Below are 17,039 nucleotides of genomic sequence, written 5' to 3'. Positions count from 1 at the left end.
TTCCATTGAAACAGGAACGATTGCATAGATTTTAACAGATCCCCAGTGTTGAAATTTATGGAGGATGCAAAGACAATAAAACAGAAGATTATCTCCTGACCTGAACGGAGATTGGTCATTGTTGCTGGGTAGTCCAAGTTATTTGGGTTGTGCATGGTGATACCAATTTCGATTGAGCCAGACCATTTGTCCACCAATTTGTCAATCCGGATCTATTGAGGAAGCAGGGGCAAAGTATTAATACTTTTAATATTAATATTAATTAGTGCACACAAAGCAACGCGAAATGTTACAAACAAAATCGAATTTTCAATTAACTTTTTCATTTGGTTATAATACCTGCAGAAATGTTGGGAATACAGAAATAGTGCCTCTCAATAATCCAAATGACATTGAGCTAGAATGTCCACAACCTCGTGTTCGCTTCTATAGTCCCATTTTTGAGGAGGAGAAAATCAGGGATTTCACCTTTGACTCTGACTTCGAACATGAAGAATGACTGACCTATGAAAGACCTTGGCTAGTTTCAGCTACAGGACAATAGATTTCATGATCTCAAAACATTTTTACACTGAATAACAGTCTTTTTGTATCACCTGATATGTACCAATATTGTGTCAATGATACATATTGTTTCAACGCCATGTCAGGTTTGTCCACAAAGCCTCAATCATATTATGGAGGAAAACAGCTCTTCAAGAAGGGGATTGATAAAGTCAGTCATTGAACTGTGCAGCACATGGGTCAAAAGCTTTTCAGGTACTAATAACATCAAGGGAAACAGGATAGCATGTGAAAATGATATTGCGGTAGACAATCAGCCATGATGATGAATGTTAGAGCAGGCTCATGGGGCTGAATGGCATATTCCTCTTCACAAGAGCAGAAATGTCTTAGAATTATATAGAATAGAATAGAAAAGGCCCTTCGACCCATCGGGTCTGCACCAAAATAACTATCATTAATGGCGCACCAATCCCAATTTCCTGCACTTGCCCCATATTTTAGAATCGAGAGAGGGTGGCACTGGAAAAGCACAGCAGGTCAGGCAGCATCCGAGGAGCAGAAGAATCAACGTTTCGGGCAGGAGCCCTTCATCAGCAATGAGGCTAGTAGCCTCGGGGTGCAGGCACAAATGGATAGGTGGGAAGGAGGACTGACAGGTGGGACAGGCCATGAGGACGGTGCTGAGCTGGAATAAGGTGGGGGGAGGGGGAAATGAGGAAACTGGTGAAGTCCACATTGATGCTCTGGGGTTGAACGGTCCCATGGCAAAAGATGAGGCATTCTTCCTCTCGGCGTTGGGTGATGAGGGAGTGGTGATGGAGACGGCCCAGGACCTTCATGCCCTCCTGTACCCACTTTCTCCATTTTTTGAATATACTTCAAATGCTCATCCAAATCTTTTAAGGTTTCCATCCTCCACTATTTTCCAGGCAGCGCATTCCAGATTCTCAACATTCTCGAGTGAAAACATTTTTTCTCAAATCCCCTCTGAATCTCCTGTCCCTTACCCTAAAGTTATGTGCCCTCGTGATTGACCCCTCAACCAAGGGGGCCAGTTGCTCTCTATTCACCCTGTTCATATCCATCAAAATCTTATATACCTCAATAATGCACCCCCCCCATCAACAAGTCTTCTCTGATCTAAAAAAAACACAATCCAAGACTATCTAGTCACTCTTCATAGCTCAATTTCTCCATCCCAGGCAACATCCAATGAACCTCCTCAGCCCTGTCTAGTACGATCACATCCTTCCTATAATGAGGTGACCAGAACAGACACAGTACTTCAGCTATAGCCTAAACAATGCTCTGTACAGCTCCAACATTACCTCCTTGCTCTTATATGCTATGCCACAACTGATGAAAGCAAATGCCCCACATGCCTTCTTAACTATCCTATTCATGTGCTCTGCCGACTTCAGAGACCTGTGAATAATTATCCCAGTTAACACACTCCCACATTTTCATCTGTATACAACAAACAATAAATCACTCTGCTGGATATCGGCCTCCTGTCACTCAATCACCTTTGTCTTCTATTACTAAGCCAGCTTCTGATCCATTTCGCCAAGTTTCCCTGAATTCCATGTGCTTTAACCTTCTCAAACTGTCCACCCTCCTTGTCAAAAGCTTGGCTAAACCACATTAACTGAACTTGCCTCATCCACATACTTGATCACATTTTTGAGAAATTCTAACATATTTGTTTGGCATGACCTTCCTCTGACAGAGCCATGCTGACTATCTCTACCTAACCCATGCCTTTTCAAGCGGACATTAGCTGTTTCATTCAGAATTTTCTCCAATAATTTCTCTACCACTGACATGAGACTCATGTAATTTCATCTCTACCAGCCTTCTTGAAAAGTAGAACCACATTAGCCATCTTCCAGTCTTCTGGCACTTCCCCCGTGCCAGAGAGGAATTAAAAAATTACGTCAGAATCCCTGCAATTTTCTGCCTCATCTCCCACGGCAGCCTGGGATGCAATTCATCTAGACCAGGGATCTCTCCATTTTTAAGCCTGACAAAGGCTCCAATACTTCCAAGAGGCATTGGGAATCACATAGATATATATTACCATAAGACGATAAGAATTAGGAGTGGAAGTAAGGCCATTTGGCAGATCAAGTCCATTCCGCCATTTAAACATGGCTGATGGGCATTTCAACCCCACTTACCCACACTCTCCCCGTACCCCTTAATCCCTTGCGAGATCGAGAATTTATCAATCTCTAAAATCTGATTGAAGATTTGTAGCTCGGGTATCCGTTGTTGTGGTTCTGCTCGCCGAGCTGGAAGTTTTTGCTGCAAACGTTTCGTTCCCTGGCTAGGGAACATCATCAGTGCTGTTGAAGCCTCGTGTGAAGCGCTGCTTTGATGTTTCTTCCGGTATTTATATTGGTTTGTTCTTGCCGCTTCCGGGTGTCAGTTTCAGCTGCAGTGATTTGTATGTGGGGTCCAGGGCGATGTGTCTGTTGATGGATGTTCTTGCCGTTTCCGGGTGTCAGTTTCAGCTGTAGTGGTTTGTATATGGTGTCCAGGTCAATGTGTCTGTTGATGGAGTTTGGGGATGAATGCCATCCTTCTAGGAATTCTCTGGCTGTTCTCTGTCTGGCTTGTCCTATGATAGTGGTGTTTTCCCAGTCAAATTCATGTTGCTGGTTGTCTGAGTGTATGGCTACTAGAGATAGCTGGTCGTGTCGTTTTGTGGCTAGCTGATGTTCATGGATGCGGATTGTTAGCTGTCTTCCTGTTTGTCCTATATAGTGTTTTGTGCAGTCCTTGCATGGTATTTTGTAAACTACGTTAGTTTGGCTCATGCTGGGTATTGGGTCCTTTGTTCTAGCGAGTTGTTGTCTGAGCGTGGATGTTGGCTTGTGTGCTGTTATGAGTCCTAAGGGTCGCAGTAGTCTGGCTGTCAGTTCTGAGACGCTCCTGACGTATGGTAGAGTGGCTAGTCCTTTTGGTTGTGGCATGTCCTCATTCCTCGGTCTATCTCTTAGGCATCTGGTGATAAAGTTGCATGGGTATCCGTTTTTGGCGAATACCTTGTATAGATGTTCCTCTTCCTCTTTTCGCAGTTCTGGTGTACTGCAGTGTGTTGTGGCCCTTTTGAATAGTGTCCTGATGCAGCTTCGTTTGTGTGTGTTGGGGTGGTTACTTTCATAGTTTAAGACTTGGTCTGTGTGTGTTGGTTTCCTGTGTACCCTTGTGGTGAATTCTCCGTTGGGTGTTCTCTGCCTTGAAGACAGTTAACGTCCCAGCTCCATTGCGCTCACTCCATGGCAATGAAATCCACGGGCCCACCACTCACTGGCTGAAGAAATGTCTCCTTATTTCCATTCAAAAGTGACCGTCTAATTCTAAGGCTGTGCCCACGGGTTCTAGTGGAGCCTAACGGAAACATCTTCCCAGTGTCCACACTTTTTCAGCCATGCATTTTCTTGTAAATTTCTAGAAGATCTTCCCTCAACCTCCTAAATTCTTATTAATACAATCCCAGAATCCTCAGCTGTTCATTGCATGTTAGGCCTGCCATTCCAGGGACCATCCATGTGAATCTCCGCTGGACACGCTCCAGTGCCAGTATGTCCTTCCTGAGGTGTGAGGTCCAAAATTGGACACAGTATTCTAAATGGGGCCTAACCAGAGCTTTATAAAGTCTCAGAAGCACATTGCTGCTTTTATATTCCAACCCTCGAGATAAATGACGACACAACATTCGCTTTCTTAATCACGAACTCAACCTGCAAGTTAACCTTTAGAGAATCCTGGACTAGCACTCCCAGATATCTTTGTACTTTGTACTTTGGCTTTATGAATTTTTTCAGTTTAGAAAATAGTCCATGTCTGCATTCATTTTTTTCCCCCAAAGTGCAAGGCCTCACATTTGCTCACGTTGAATTTCCTCAGCCATTTCCTGGACCACTCTCCTGAACTGCCTGAATCTCTCATTTATCTCTCCAACCTTCAGGCACTCTGCCTGTAGTCCCGATGAAGGGCTTTTGCCCGAAATGTCGATTTTACTGCTCCTTGGATGCTGCCTGAACTGCTGTGCTTTTCCAGCACCACTAATCCAGAATCTAGTTTCCAGCATCTGCAGTCATTGTTTTTACCTAAATCTTTCTGCAGTGTGGTGCTGGAAAAGCACAACAGGTCAGGCAGAATTTGAGGAGAGGAAAAAAAAATCGATGTTTTGGGCAAAAGCCTTCATTAGGAATGAAGACCTTTTGCCTGAAATGTCAATTTTCCTTTCCCTCGGATGCTGCCTGACCTACTGTGCTTTTCCAGCACCACACTCTTGACTCTAATCTCCAGCATATGCAGTCCTCACTTTCGCCTCAAATCTTTCTGCAGCCTCCCCACCTCCTCAGTACTACCTGTCTGTCCACCTAACTTCCTATCATCGGCAAACTTCGCCAGAATGCCCCCGGTCCCTTCATCCAGATCATTAATATAGAAAGTGAGCAGCTGCGGCCCCAACACTGCACCCTGCAGGACACCACTGGTCACCGGCTGCTATTCCGAAGATAAACCTTTATCCCAACTCACTGTCTTCTGTCAGACAGCCAATTCTCAATCCATGCCAACAGCTCACCTTGAACACCACGGACCCTCACCTTACTCAGCAGCCTCCCATAAATCACCTTATCAAAGGCCTTTTGGAAGTCTAGATAGATAACATCTACTAGGTTTCCCTGGTCCAACTTACTTGTTACTCCTTCAAAAGATTCTAACAGGTTTGTCAGGCGTGACCTCCCCTTATTAAATCCATGCTGACTTGTTCTAATCCAACCCTGCACTTCCATGAATTTAGAAAACGATGGACTCTAGAATGTTACAAACCGAGGTTAGGCTAACCGGCCTATAATTTTCCATCTTTTGTCTTGATTCTTTCTTGAATAAGGGGGTTACAACAACAATTTTCCAATCATCATCTGGGACTTTCCCTGACTCCAATGACTTTTGAAAGGTTACAACAATGCCTCTGCTATTTCTTCAGCCACCTCCTTCAGAACTCTAGAATGTAGCCCATCAGGGCTAGGAGATTTAAAATTTCCCCGAGGTGCTTCATAATAGCAGTGAACACTGACATTTAACATTAACATAAAAGGAGTTGGTCGGGGATGACTGAAAGCATTGGTTGATTTTAATGACACAGAAAAGGAGTTCGCTGGCTGCTCGGTTCAGGGAGGTAGCTCCAACATTCACAGCAATACATCTGACAGCAGTCATTTTATAATGAGTAAAGAAAATAAAAATATTGAAAAGATTAGAAGAAAAGGGGCACAGATATTCCGGAGTGTTATGGAATTGGGAGGGGATTAGCAAGACAGGGACAGGACAAGGCTATGGAGGAGTTTGATACGGTTGAACACATTTAACATCAAGACTCTGCTTAACCAGAAACTGATGTAGGCCAGTGGGGAATGAGGACAAAGTGGCAAAAGAAGAAAGCATATTTGACCTGTTTTCGGTAACTGTGTTAGATAAGGAGATGCCTGTGCAAGCGAATATGTAACAGCAACAGTATCAGCTCCCAGTGACTAATGAACAACTCAAGTGGCTATGATGATTAACAGAGGTGAAGGTATTGATTCATTACAGCACAGTATAAAAAAAGGTAGGAGTTACTAAATTAATCCAACTCTTCAGAGAATTTGGAAAATTTATGCGAAGTAGCTTTGGAGAAAATAATCATAATTGTTTGTGAATCAAAGACGCCTAACTGCTCCATCTCGCATTTTGGTAAATCAGACTATCAGGTTGTTCTGGCTTACAAGCAGAAACTAAACTTTGAGGATCCAGTACAGGAAGTTATTCAGTGGTTAGGCAATGGATTTCCCAGTTCATCCATATTTTCTGGTTGGGGATTATATGAATTGACTTGTTTGGTACACAGTCCTCTATGCACTTGCTAACGAAGTCCGTGACAGTGGTGGCAGGGTACTGGTCCAGTCCACCAATTCCAAGCAGTCCCCCAGAAGCTCTTCCACTGCCTCAGACCAGCACTGTATTACTTTCTGTCCTGAGTCCTCATGTTTCAACCTCTAGGAAAAGTGGTGACTCTATAGGAAAACCTTCAGCTTCATCACTAGTCACATCCTTTCAATTGGAGATACTGCATTTATTGCAATATTGTATTTATCCGGACACTAACTCCTCCCTTAATTTTCACAATATAAGCTTAAATCCAATTCTATGCAAGATCACTAGTGCACAACAAGAACAATGCAGCACCTGAACAGGCCCTTTGACCCACTATGCCTGTGCTGACCATCATGCTATTCTGAAATAATCCCATCTGCCTGTATATGGCACGTATCCTTGCCTGTCATATACCTAAACGCCTCAAACTTTGCTGTTGAATCTGCTTCTATAACTTCTCCAGGCAGCACATTTCCAGGACTTACTACTGTCTGTGGAAAACACTTACCTCGAACATCTCCTTTAAACTTGCCCTCTCTCACCTTAACCCTGTGAAGCCTAGTATTTGGCATTTCCACCCTGGGAAAAAGACACCGACTATCCACCCTATCTGTACCTCTCATAATTTTGTACACTTCTATTTGGATCATCCCTCAGCCTCCATTGCTCTACCAAAAACAATCCCAGTTTGCCCAACCTCTCCTTATAGCTAATACACTCTAATCCAAGCAACAGCTGGTAAATCTCTTGCACACTCTTCAAGTCTCCACGTTCCTGTTGTAGTGTGATGGTGAAGAGAACTGCACACAATGCCTCAAATGTGGACTGACTGATGTTTTATGTAACTGCAAGATGATGTGCCAATTTTTAAACTCAATAACCCAACTAATCAAGGTAAGCATACGGTATGTCTCCTTTATCACTTGTGTTGCCAGTTTCAGGGAGTGACAGACTTGCATCCCAAGATCCCTCTGCATATCAATGCTCCTAAGGGATCTGCCATTTACTGTACACTTTTCTCTTGTATTTGACCTCCTAAAATGCATTTACATTTGTCCAGATTAAACTTCAGCTGCCATTTCTCTGCCTGACTTCCCAAGCGATCGGTATCCTGCTGTATCCTTTGACAACTGCTCTCATTATCCACAACTCTACTAATTTTTGTGTCGTCTGCAAACTTATTAGTCAGACCACCTACATTTTCATCCAAATCATCTGTGCATGCACTACAACAAATATAGGTCTTAGCTCTGATCCTTGCGGAACACTAACCTCAAGTCAGAAAAATAATTGTACCGAACTGAAGTATCTCAAGAAATAACAAAGAACTGCAGATGGTGGGAAATCAGAACAAAACAGAAATTGTTAGAAAAACCCAGCAGGTCTGGTAGCAGCTGTGGAGAGAAAGCACAAGTTGCACGTCCAGTGACACTTCCTCAGAAATATCTCAACCTGTCAGTCAAAAATAAGAAAGCATTATTAAGTTGAGCAGGAATTTTTCATCTCCTAGTCAATGACTATCTCCACCCCCAAGGCAACAGTCTCCAGGTGAAACCAGTCTATTCACAATCTTGGTGTCACATTCAGATGTACTTCTGACCATTATCCGTGGTGCCACAAAGGTTGTCTGTAGACACCTCCATAGCACCATGTGGCTTTTCCTGCCTCAGTTCATCTGCTGCTGAAAACTTCATCACCTCTGAACTTGACTTTTCTAAAACTCTCAGGGCTGCTCTCCTAAATTCTCCCATCTGTAAAATTTATACCATCTAAAACTCTTCTGTCCATATCTTAATTTAATTCCTGTTGCCCTATTCTATCCATCCACCCCTTAATTTTAAAATTCTCATCCTTGTTTTAAAATCTCTCTGTGGTCTCCCCTTCCCCTAACCTCCTTCAGCCTTCCAATCAAAGAGACCTCTCTGCTCTTCTAATTCTGGCCTCTGGAGCATCCTCCATTTCCTACTGCTCAGTCACTGAGTCTGGTGATCAACTGTTCAGGCCAAAAGCTTTAGAACTGCGCCACCCCTCCCCCCCCCCCCCCAAAAAAACCTCTTTGCCTCACCTACCTGATTTTCCACTTTAAAGTGAGTTTTAAAAACAAAATCTCATTGACAAAGCTTTACGTCATAGAATCTTAGAATTTACAGTACAGGCCATTCAACCCATCATGCCTTGACTGACTCCCGAAAGAGCCACCCAGCTAGTTTCTAGCTCTCTTGCTGACAGTCTTGAAATTGTGACCCCGAGTTACAGATATACCAACCAACCAAAGAAGAATATCCTTCTTCACTGTCCAAATTGTTCATAATTTTGAACACCTCAATAATGTTAACTTGTTATCTTGTCTGCTCCAAGCATAATAAGGCCAATTTTCTCTAATTTTTCCTTATATCTTAAATCATTCATTGCTGGTATTATTCTCGTTAATCTCCTATGTAACCTCTCCAAGAACTTTACCCACATCTCCTTATAAGACTTGGACAAATTTTGTTTCACATGAAATACGCTATATAAATAAGTTATTGTAGTTGGAAGGAACACTGGTGCTCATTCTGTGATGAAAATAATGCGTGTTGCACACAACATTTACAATGTAACCCATTTAGCAAATGCTTATATTCAATACTGTCTAGGCACAAAGTGACCTCATCATAGAAACTTTGAATTTGAACGTTGTGGAAAGAGGCCATTCAGCCCAATGAGTCAGCATTGACTCTCCAAATAGCATCCCATAGTCCCAGCCCTACACCCTGTCCCCAACTACCTGGGCAGTACAGACAATTTAGCACAGCTAACTTGCGAATCTTTGGACTGAGAGAGGAAATCAGAGCACTCAGAGGAACCCCATGCATTCATGGACAGAACATGCAAATTCTGTATATATAGTCCACCCAAGGCTGGAATTGAACCCAGGTCCCTGGCACTGAGAGGCAGTAAAGCTAACCACTGAGCCACCATACCAGTGCAATGTTTTCAATAGAGTTATAGAGATGTACAGCATGGAAACAGATACTTCCGTCCAACTCATCCATGCCGACCAGTCCCATTTGCCAGCACTTGATCTATATCCATCCAAACCCTTCTTATTCATATACCCATCCAGATGCCTTTTAAATGCTGTAATTGTACCAGCCTCCACTACTTCCTCTGGCAGCTCATTCCATACATGCACCACCTTCTACATTAAAATGTTACCCTTAAGTCCCTTTTATGTCTTTCCCCTCTCACCCTAAACCTATGCCCTCTAGTTCTGAACACCCCCACCCCAGGGGGAACAGACATAGTCTATTTATCCTATCCATGCCCCTCATGATTTTATAAACCTCTATAAGGTCACCCCTCAGCCTCCGACGCTCCAGGGAAAACAGCCCCAGCCTATTCAGCCTCTCCACAGCTCACCCCAAAACACTTCGAGGTCCACTCCAGTTTCAATGTGGAAGGCAGTTAGAAAGCAATTGTATTTGGGAGACACAGTGAGAAAGGGAGAGAGAAGCAAGCTTCAGGCAAGAACAGTGTGGCCTTTTGCTGCACTACTAGGAAGGCAACTGAACTACACTGGCTCTCTGCAGGGGACTCCATGAGAAGTCCCAAAGTCAGTTAGTTAGCTCCATTTAGTTTGGGGATCAGGAAGTCCTGGAAGATGAAGCGAGTTCAGGGAAGCTTGCAAATAATTCAGTCAAGCTGACTGGCGTTGAAAAGCCTACAAATAGTATGTGCTTGATACAACTGAATAAGGTTAGAATTTAGGGGAAACTCAAGGTGTAGTACTAGCATGTTGAACCTGGCAGTCAGTGAAAAGCTAGAAATGCATCTGAGACTAAGTGCTGGAGTGCACTGTGCAGAATCCAGAGGAACACAGACCCCAAAAAAGGACATGAAATACTAGAATGTGAACCGTCTGTCAGACTATCCATCATGGAGCCTCTCTTGAGGGAGTTTGAAGGTCAGGTTGTCAAAAGTGATCAATTGGAATGCTTTGTGAAGTTTGACTAAGATTTGATTATCCACTGTATCACTAACATTGGATTGAAGGGAGGAGGTGGTATTGTGGAGAAATCCATGGGATTTACATTTTCAATTCAATGTGTGAGGTAGAATGTTTGATCACAGTTTGTTATCTATATTTGACTTGTGTTAATTCTGAACGTTAGAATACAAATTGTACATATATTATAGATGGTATTCCTGTTCTAACTTTGGAGAGTCAAGTTTATAGTTGATTGTTCAAAACCATGGAATATTGTGCCTTTATTCTCTTAACTGCATGGGACTCTAACTTTTAAAATAAATTACTAGTCAGATGAAAACACAAGTTTACGAGCCCGGCCCAGGATTGTAACAATTCCCCCAGTGGCTAAAAATGTGCAGATACTGGTCTCTATTGTTCACTATTTGATCTCCAGTCTCATGTGGCAGTTAACTGGAGACAAAACACCAGTTATTGGGTCACACGTGCAAAAACTATCTGGGGAAAAGATGAACATGCGGGTACTAATACCAGACCGGGGTTTAAATCGCATTCTGAAGTTAAGAAAATGAATTCTATTTAAAGAAAATTGCAGAAATCAAAAACTGGTATCAGTGAAGCAAAGTGTGAAAATGTAGGGTTGCAGAAAGAACCCAATTGCTTTCCAAGTGTCCTTTACCGAGGCAAACTTCAGTCTTTATTTGGTCTGGGTCTGTAAATGGCTCCAGTGGCCTTATCAATGGGGTTGAGTTTCCTGCCCTCAGTTATACTGAACTACTTCAGATCAAGATGACCCAGTACCATCATTCCCAGGGCCACAAGATCTAGGTGCTGCAGCAAACATCGCATTCAGATCACAACAAGGTAGGAGGTTGGGCACAGTTCTACTTGTAAAGTCAATTCTGAGCAAAATCTTGGAGACCAGGTTGATGGGATGGCAAGATGGAGAGTGGAAGAAAACAATCAATTAAAATCCGGCGATCAATTAACACAAGCAGATACTCAACACCTAATCCAGCTTCCACTGCTCACCTCAAACATCTCATTGTCCCGCAATGGGCGGTTGGTCATGACGACGCCATTGTTGAACTCGTCGAGTGGGCGGCGCCGCTCGGCTGTCTTGTTGTTGTTGCTGAGCTTGATGAGTGTGCCACACTTCTCATGGAAGAGAAGGGCATCGTTGGAGGTGACTGAGCAGCTGCTGTCCAGCGGGCTGCCCAGGCTGACGTTCAGCAAGCTCCCGGTATACGCCGAGAGAATAGCATTGTTCACAACATCTGACAGCTCCATCCCCACAAAACCTGGACAGGAAGGTGAGGAACAGCCAATCAGCACAATAGAGACAGCAAATGGATGGGCGAGAGGGAGGAAAAGGTGCGATGGGGGCAGGGAAGGGAAAGTGGGAGCAAGAGGGAGGAATAGGGGAATAGACAGAAATCAGAAATGGGAAAGAGAAAGAGATGAGAAAAGAAGGAAGAGGAAGAAAGGTTGGAAGATGGAAGAGAATGAAAGATGGGAGGGGCGAGGGGGGGAAAGGGGAAAGGGTGGGAAGGGGAAGAGAGAGGGTAAAAGAGAGAAATGGGGAAAAGTGGGGGCAGAGAGGGGAAGGTGGAAAAGAGAGAGAGAGAGAGAGAGAGAGGGGAGAAGGGGAGAGAGGGAGGGAAGGAAGGAAGAAAGGGGGCGAAGAGAGAAAAAAGAGACAGGTGTAAATGGAAGGGGCAGAACAAAGATGGTTAGGGTGGGTGGGGTGGGAAAAGAGAGTGGTCAAATGTTATAAGCAGTCACCTCATAATGAAATGTTAAAAATTCAATGCACCACCAAGAGTTAAGCTTAAACCAGAAGTCTTTTGGATTTCTCAATAAGCATTTTTATCCCTTTCCCATTTAGGCATATCTCACCCTCCCATATTGTGCTATTTAACTTCCTTTCCTTGTGGAAGATGTCAACACAGAACTGGTTTACCTTTTTGCATCTCCAGACCAGGCTGAATCATATCGAGCAGCACAGCCTCTTGTATCAAAGCAAATTTCCTGTGCTCTAACTGCCAACTATCTGCATAAAGCCTTCCTCAGTGCTCTCTTCACCCTCACCAGTCCCAGTAACTCGAGATACACCTGGACAATACCTCCTACTGTTGATGAAGTATGGTGCTAGAAAAGGCACATAGGCCAGGCAACATCTGAACAGCAAGAGAGTCGATGCTTCTGGCAGGACCCTTCTTCAGGTTTGGAAAGGGGGCTGAGAGATAAATGGGGGGGGGGGGGGGGGGGGGGGGGGGGGGGGTGGAGGGGGGGTGCGAAGAGAGAGGCGAAAGGAAGGGTGGAGGGGAAAGGTAGGCAAAGGTAGGACGTGATAGTGATAGGTCGGTGGGAAGGAAGATGGTCAGGTAGGTCAGGACAAGAGGGTGGAAAAGAGTTGGAGGGTTGGATCTGGGATGATGTGGGAGGAGGGGAGATTTAGAAACTGGTGAATTCAATGTTCATGCCATGTAGGCTCCTGAGACAGAAAACGAGGTGTTCATCCTCCAGTTTGCAGGTGGCCTTGTGTAGGCGATGCAGGAGGCCCAGAATGGATATGTCCTTAGGACAGTGGGAGAGACGGTTGAAGTGGATGACCACGGGAAGGTGGGGTTGATTAGTGCGTACAGACCAGAGATGTTCTCTGAACCGTTCTGCGAGTTTGTGCTTGGTCTCTCTGACGTAGAGGAGACCACATTGAGAGCACCAGATTCAATAGATGAGGTTGGAGGAAGCAAAAGTAAATCTGTGCTGAATTTGAAATTATCCTTGGGAGCCTTGCATGGAAGAGAGGGGGGAGGTGTAGGCAGGGTTTTGCAGGGGAAGGTGCCATACATCTTACTGTTCCCCATCAACTCAAGGGCCTTAAGGAGTGTAGCGGAACAGAGGGATCTTGGAGTTCAGATGCACGGTTATCTGAAAGTGGAGTCATACGTAGAGAGGGCACTGAAGAAAGCTTTCGGCGCACTGGCCTTCACCAGTCAGGGCACTGAGCATACAAGTTGGGATGTCACGTTGCAGTTGTACAGGATGTTAGTGAGTTCAGTTTTGGTCGCCTTACTATAGGAAAGATGTTATTAAACTGTAAAGAGTGCAGAAAAAATTTACAAGGCTGTTGCTAGGACTCAATGGTCTGACTTATAGGGAGAGGTTGGACAAGCTAGGACTTTTCTGTTTAGCGTGCAAGAGACAGAGAGGAACCTTATAAAAGTATCTAAGATCATGAGAGGCATCACAGAACGAATGCACTCAGTATTTTTCTCAGGGTTGGGGAATTGAGGATGAGACGGTATGAGTTTAAGTTAGAGGGAAAGAAAAGGGAATCCAAGGGGCAACTTTTTTCCACAGAGGGTGGTATGCATGTGGAATGAGCGGCCAGCAGAAGTGGTTGAGGCGGGTACATTAACAACATTTAAAAGGCATGTGGACAAATGCATGGATAAGAGAGGTTTAGGAGGATTTGGGCCAAGTGCAGGGAAATGGGGTTAGCGTGCATAGACATTTTGGTCGGCATGGACCAATTTGCGGAGAAAGGCCTGCCTTTACGACTCTAAGTCCCTTTGACTCTCCATCTTTCTACTTTGTCTAATTCCTCTCATGCTCCCCAGTTTATCTTCACAGGAGTTCAGCGTCTAGTCACTCCATTTCTATTAATTCCACTATAAAGACTGCAACATATCGTTTTACATTATTTTTGATTGAGGATTGAAATGGGAAAAACTCTGTTTTAAAATCAAGTACTATGGATGACATTGCTGCACGTTTGAAAACAAGCTGCGAACCAATTGAGAGTGGTGTTTACCAACATCTTTCTTCAAGCAGTGGAGGTGAACGAATACCGCATGGCACCAGGGCAGGAACAGAAGGAGATTCAGTGCAGAGCACCAGGCTGTGAACAGAGGGAGATTCAGTTGCGAAGAACGAAGACTGCATGGCACCAGGCTGTGAACAGAGGGAGATTCAGTGCAGGGCACCAGGGTGTGAACAGAGGGAGATTCAGTGCAGGGCACCAGGGTGTGAACAGAGGGAGATTCGGTGCAGGGCACCAGGCTGTGAACAGAGGGAGATTCGGTGCAGGGCACCAGGCTGTGAACAGAGGGAGATTCGGTGCAGGGCACCAGGCTGTGAACAGAGGGAGATTCAGTGCAGGGCACCAGGCTGTGAACAGAGGGAGATTCAGTGCAGGGCACCAGGCTGTGAACAGAGGGAGATTCAGTGCAGGGCACCAGGCTGTGAACAGAGGGAGATTCAGTGCAGGGCACCAGGCTGTGAACAGAGGGAGATTCAGTGCAGGGCACCAGGCTGTGAACAGAGGGAGATTCAGTGCAGGGCACCAGGCTGTGAACAGAAGGAGATTCAGTGCAGGGCACCAGGCTGTGAACAGAGGGAGATTCAGTGCAGGGCACCAGGCTGTGAACAGAGGGAGATTCGGTGCAGGGCACCAGGCTGTGAACAGAGGGAGATTCGGTGCAGGGCACCAGGCTGTGAACAGAGGGAGATTCCGTGCAGGACACCAGGCTGTGAACAGAGAGAGATTCCGTGCAGGGCACCAGGCTGTGAACAGAGGGAGATTCAGTGCAGGGCACCAGGCTGTGAACAGAGGGAGATTCGGTGCAGAGCACCAGGGTGTGAACAGAGGGAGATTCGGTGCAGGGCACCAGGCTGTGAACAGAGGGAGATTTGGTGCAGGGCACCAGAGTGTGAACAGAGGGAGATTCAGTGCAGGGCACCACGCTGTGAACAGAGGGAGATTCCGTGCAGGGCACCAGAGTGTGAACAGAGGGAGATTCAGTGCAGGGCACCAGGCTGTGAACAGAGGGAGATTCAGTGCAGGGCACCAGGCTGTGAACAGAGGGAGATTCAGTGCAGGGCACCAGGCTGTGAACAGAGGGAGATTCAGTGCAGGGCACCAGGCTGTGAACAGAGGGAGATTCGGTGCAGGGCACCAGGCTGTGAACAGAGGGAGATTCGGTGCAGGGCACCAGGCTGTGAACAGAGGGAGATTCCGTGCAGGGCACCAGGCTGTGAACAGAGGGAGATTCAGTGCAGGGCACCAGGCTGTGAATAGAAGGAGATTCAGTGCAGGACACCAGACTGTGAACAGAAGGAGATTCAGTGCAGGGCACCAGGCTGTGAACAGAGGGAGATTCCGTGCAGGGCACCAGGCTGTGAACAGAGGGAGATTCCGTGCAGGGCACCAGGCTGTGAACAGAGGGAGATTCCGTGCAGGGCACCAGGCTGTGAACAGAGGGAGATTCAGCCAGCAACTGGTAGCTGATTGGTTTGTACAATTGTGACTGGTCATGGATGCCAGAGGGAATCAGCAGGGCAACTGAACAGCTAGTACGTGTGAACAATACAGGAAAAAGATTTGCAGATTGGAAGAAGCAATCTACCTATCTGCGTGCAGTAACAACAAGTACTGAAGCCAGCCGGCTGTTAGAGGTGTATGTTGGTAAATTTATAGTTTGTTTTGCCTGTGGTTATTATTCAATTATTTGGAATGAATAGGAATTGCTGTTAAGTACAGAAAACTGATCAATAATTGCTGCTAACTCGATTCCATTAGCAAGGTAAACTGGATTTATGAACTTTGATTAAATCATTAATGTTTATGGGCACATCAGGAGTCATGGGGCTTGGGCATGGGCCATAACTACAGTTTTCTCTTAGCCACAGCAAGTTGTTGTGATCAGGAAAGCTGGCAGCAGATTTGATTGGAATTCTTAGAAAGCAGATTTGGAAAAAAATACATAAAAGTAGGGCAACTGGGAAGGAGCAATGCTGTGCGACTAACTGTAAAGTACTTGCAAATAATTATCCCAGACACCATGGGTTGAACGCCCTCCTGCATTTTATCAATGGTTCTATCCCATCCAAACCACAGGTGAAAACTTCATTCATGTCATAAGACATTTTAGTCTGTACTATGGATTCCATTGTGCTCTGGTTCTTTACTTATTCATGCAACGTGAACATTGCTGGCTAGGCGTGCATTTATTACCCAATTCTAATCGCCCTTCAAAAGATGGTGGTATGCTGCTTTCTTGATCATTGGTAATCCTTGGGGTGTAGGGACACCACCATGTTGTTAGGGAGGAAATGCTAGAACTTTATAAGTATTGCAGAGGGAAAAGAATAAACATTGAGGATAAACTTGCAAGAGAGATCAAAACAGACTGCAAGAGATCCCTTTACTACATAAGAAAAAGAAAGGCACACCAATGTGATTACAGGCCCTTTAGAGAATGGGACTGGAGCAACAGTAATGGGGAAACATGAAATGGCAAAGGAGAGGAACAAATATTTAGCATCGGTCCTCATGGTAGAAGTTATTAACAGTATTCCAAAAATAATAAATAATCAAAAGAAAAAAAGGAAATAAATAAAAAAATTATTAAATGAGAAAAAGTATAAGGGAAACTAGTGGGGCGAAAGACCGACACACCTCCTGGACTTAATGGGATGAATCTTTTTAAAAAAAAGTAGCTGCAAAGGTAATGGATGCCTCGTCATAATCTTCCAAGTATCCTGAGGTTCTAGAAAAGTGATAGAACATCGCCAATGTAATATCCTTATTTTAAAAGGAGGGAAACCAAAATAAAACAGGTAA

General features: G+C 44.8%; 1 protein-coding gene across 5 annotated transcripts in view; it reads right to left on the bottom strand.

Moving 5' to 3' along the window:
• neurl4 (neuralized E3 ubiquitin protein ligase 4) overlaps positions 1 to 17,039 on the bottom strand; it is a 138,666-nt gene that overhangs the window by 97,895 nt on the left and 23,732 nt on the right. For all 5 annotated transcript variants that reach the window (XM_060854813.1, XM_060854814.1, XM_060854818.1 and 2 more), the window contains exons 3-4: positions 11,441 to 11,709; positions 101 to 212 (exon numbers count right to left, since the gene is read on the bottom strand). In XM_060854813.1, the coding sequence (XP_060710796.1) occupies positions 101 to 212; positions 11,441 to 11,709 (381 nt within the window). The remainder of the gene's footprint in view (positions 1 to 100; positions 213 to 11,440; positions 11,710 to 17,039) is intronic.

The sequence above is a fragment of the Hemiscyllium ocellatum genome, chromosome 44, assembly GCF_020745735.1.
Source record: "Hemiscyllium ocellatum isolate sHemOce1 chromosome 44, sHemOce1.pat.X.cur, whole genome shotgun sequence".
Lineage (NCBI taxonomy): Eukaryota > Metazoa > Chordata > Chondrichthyes > Orectolobiformes > Hemiscylliidae > Hemiscyllium > Hemiscyllium ocellatum.
Note: the sequence above shows the minus strand (reverse complement) of the source record. Positions and strands in the feature narration are given on the sequence as shown.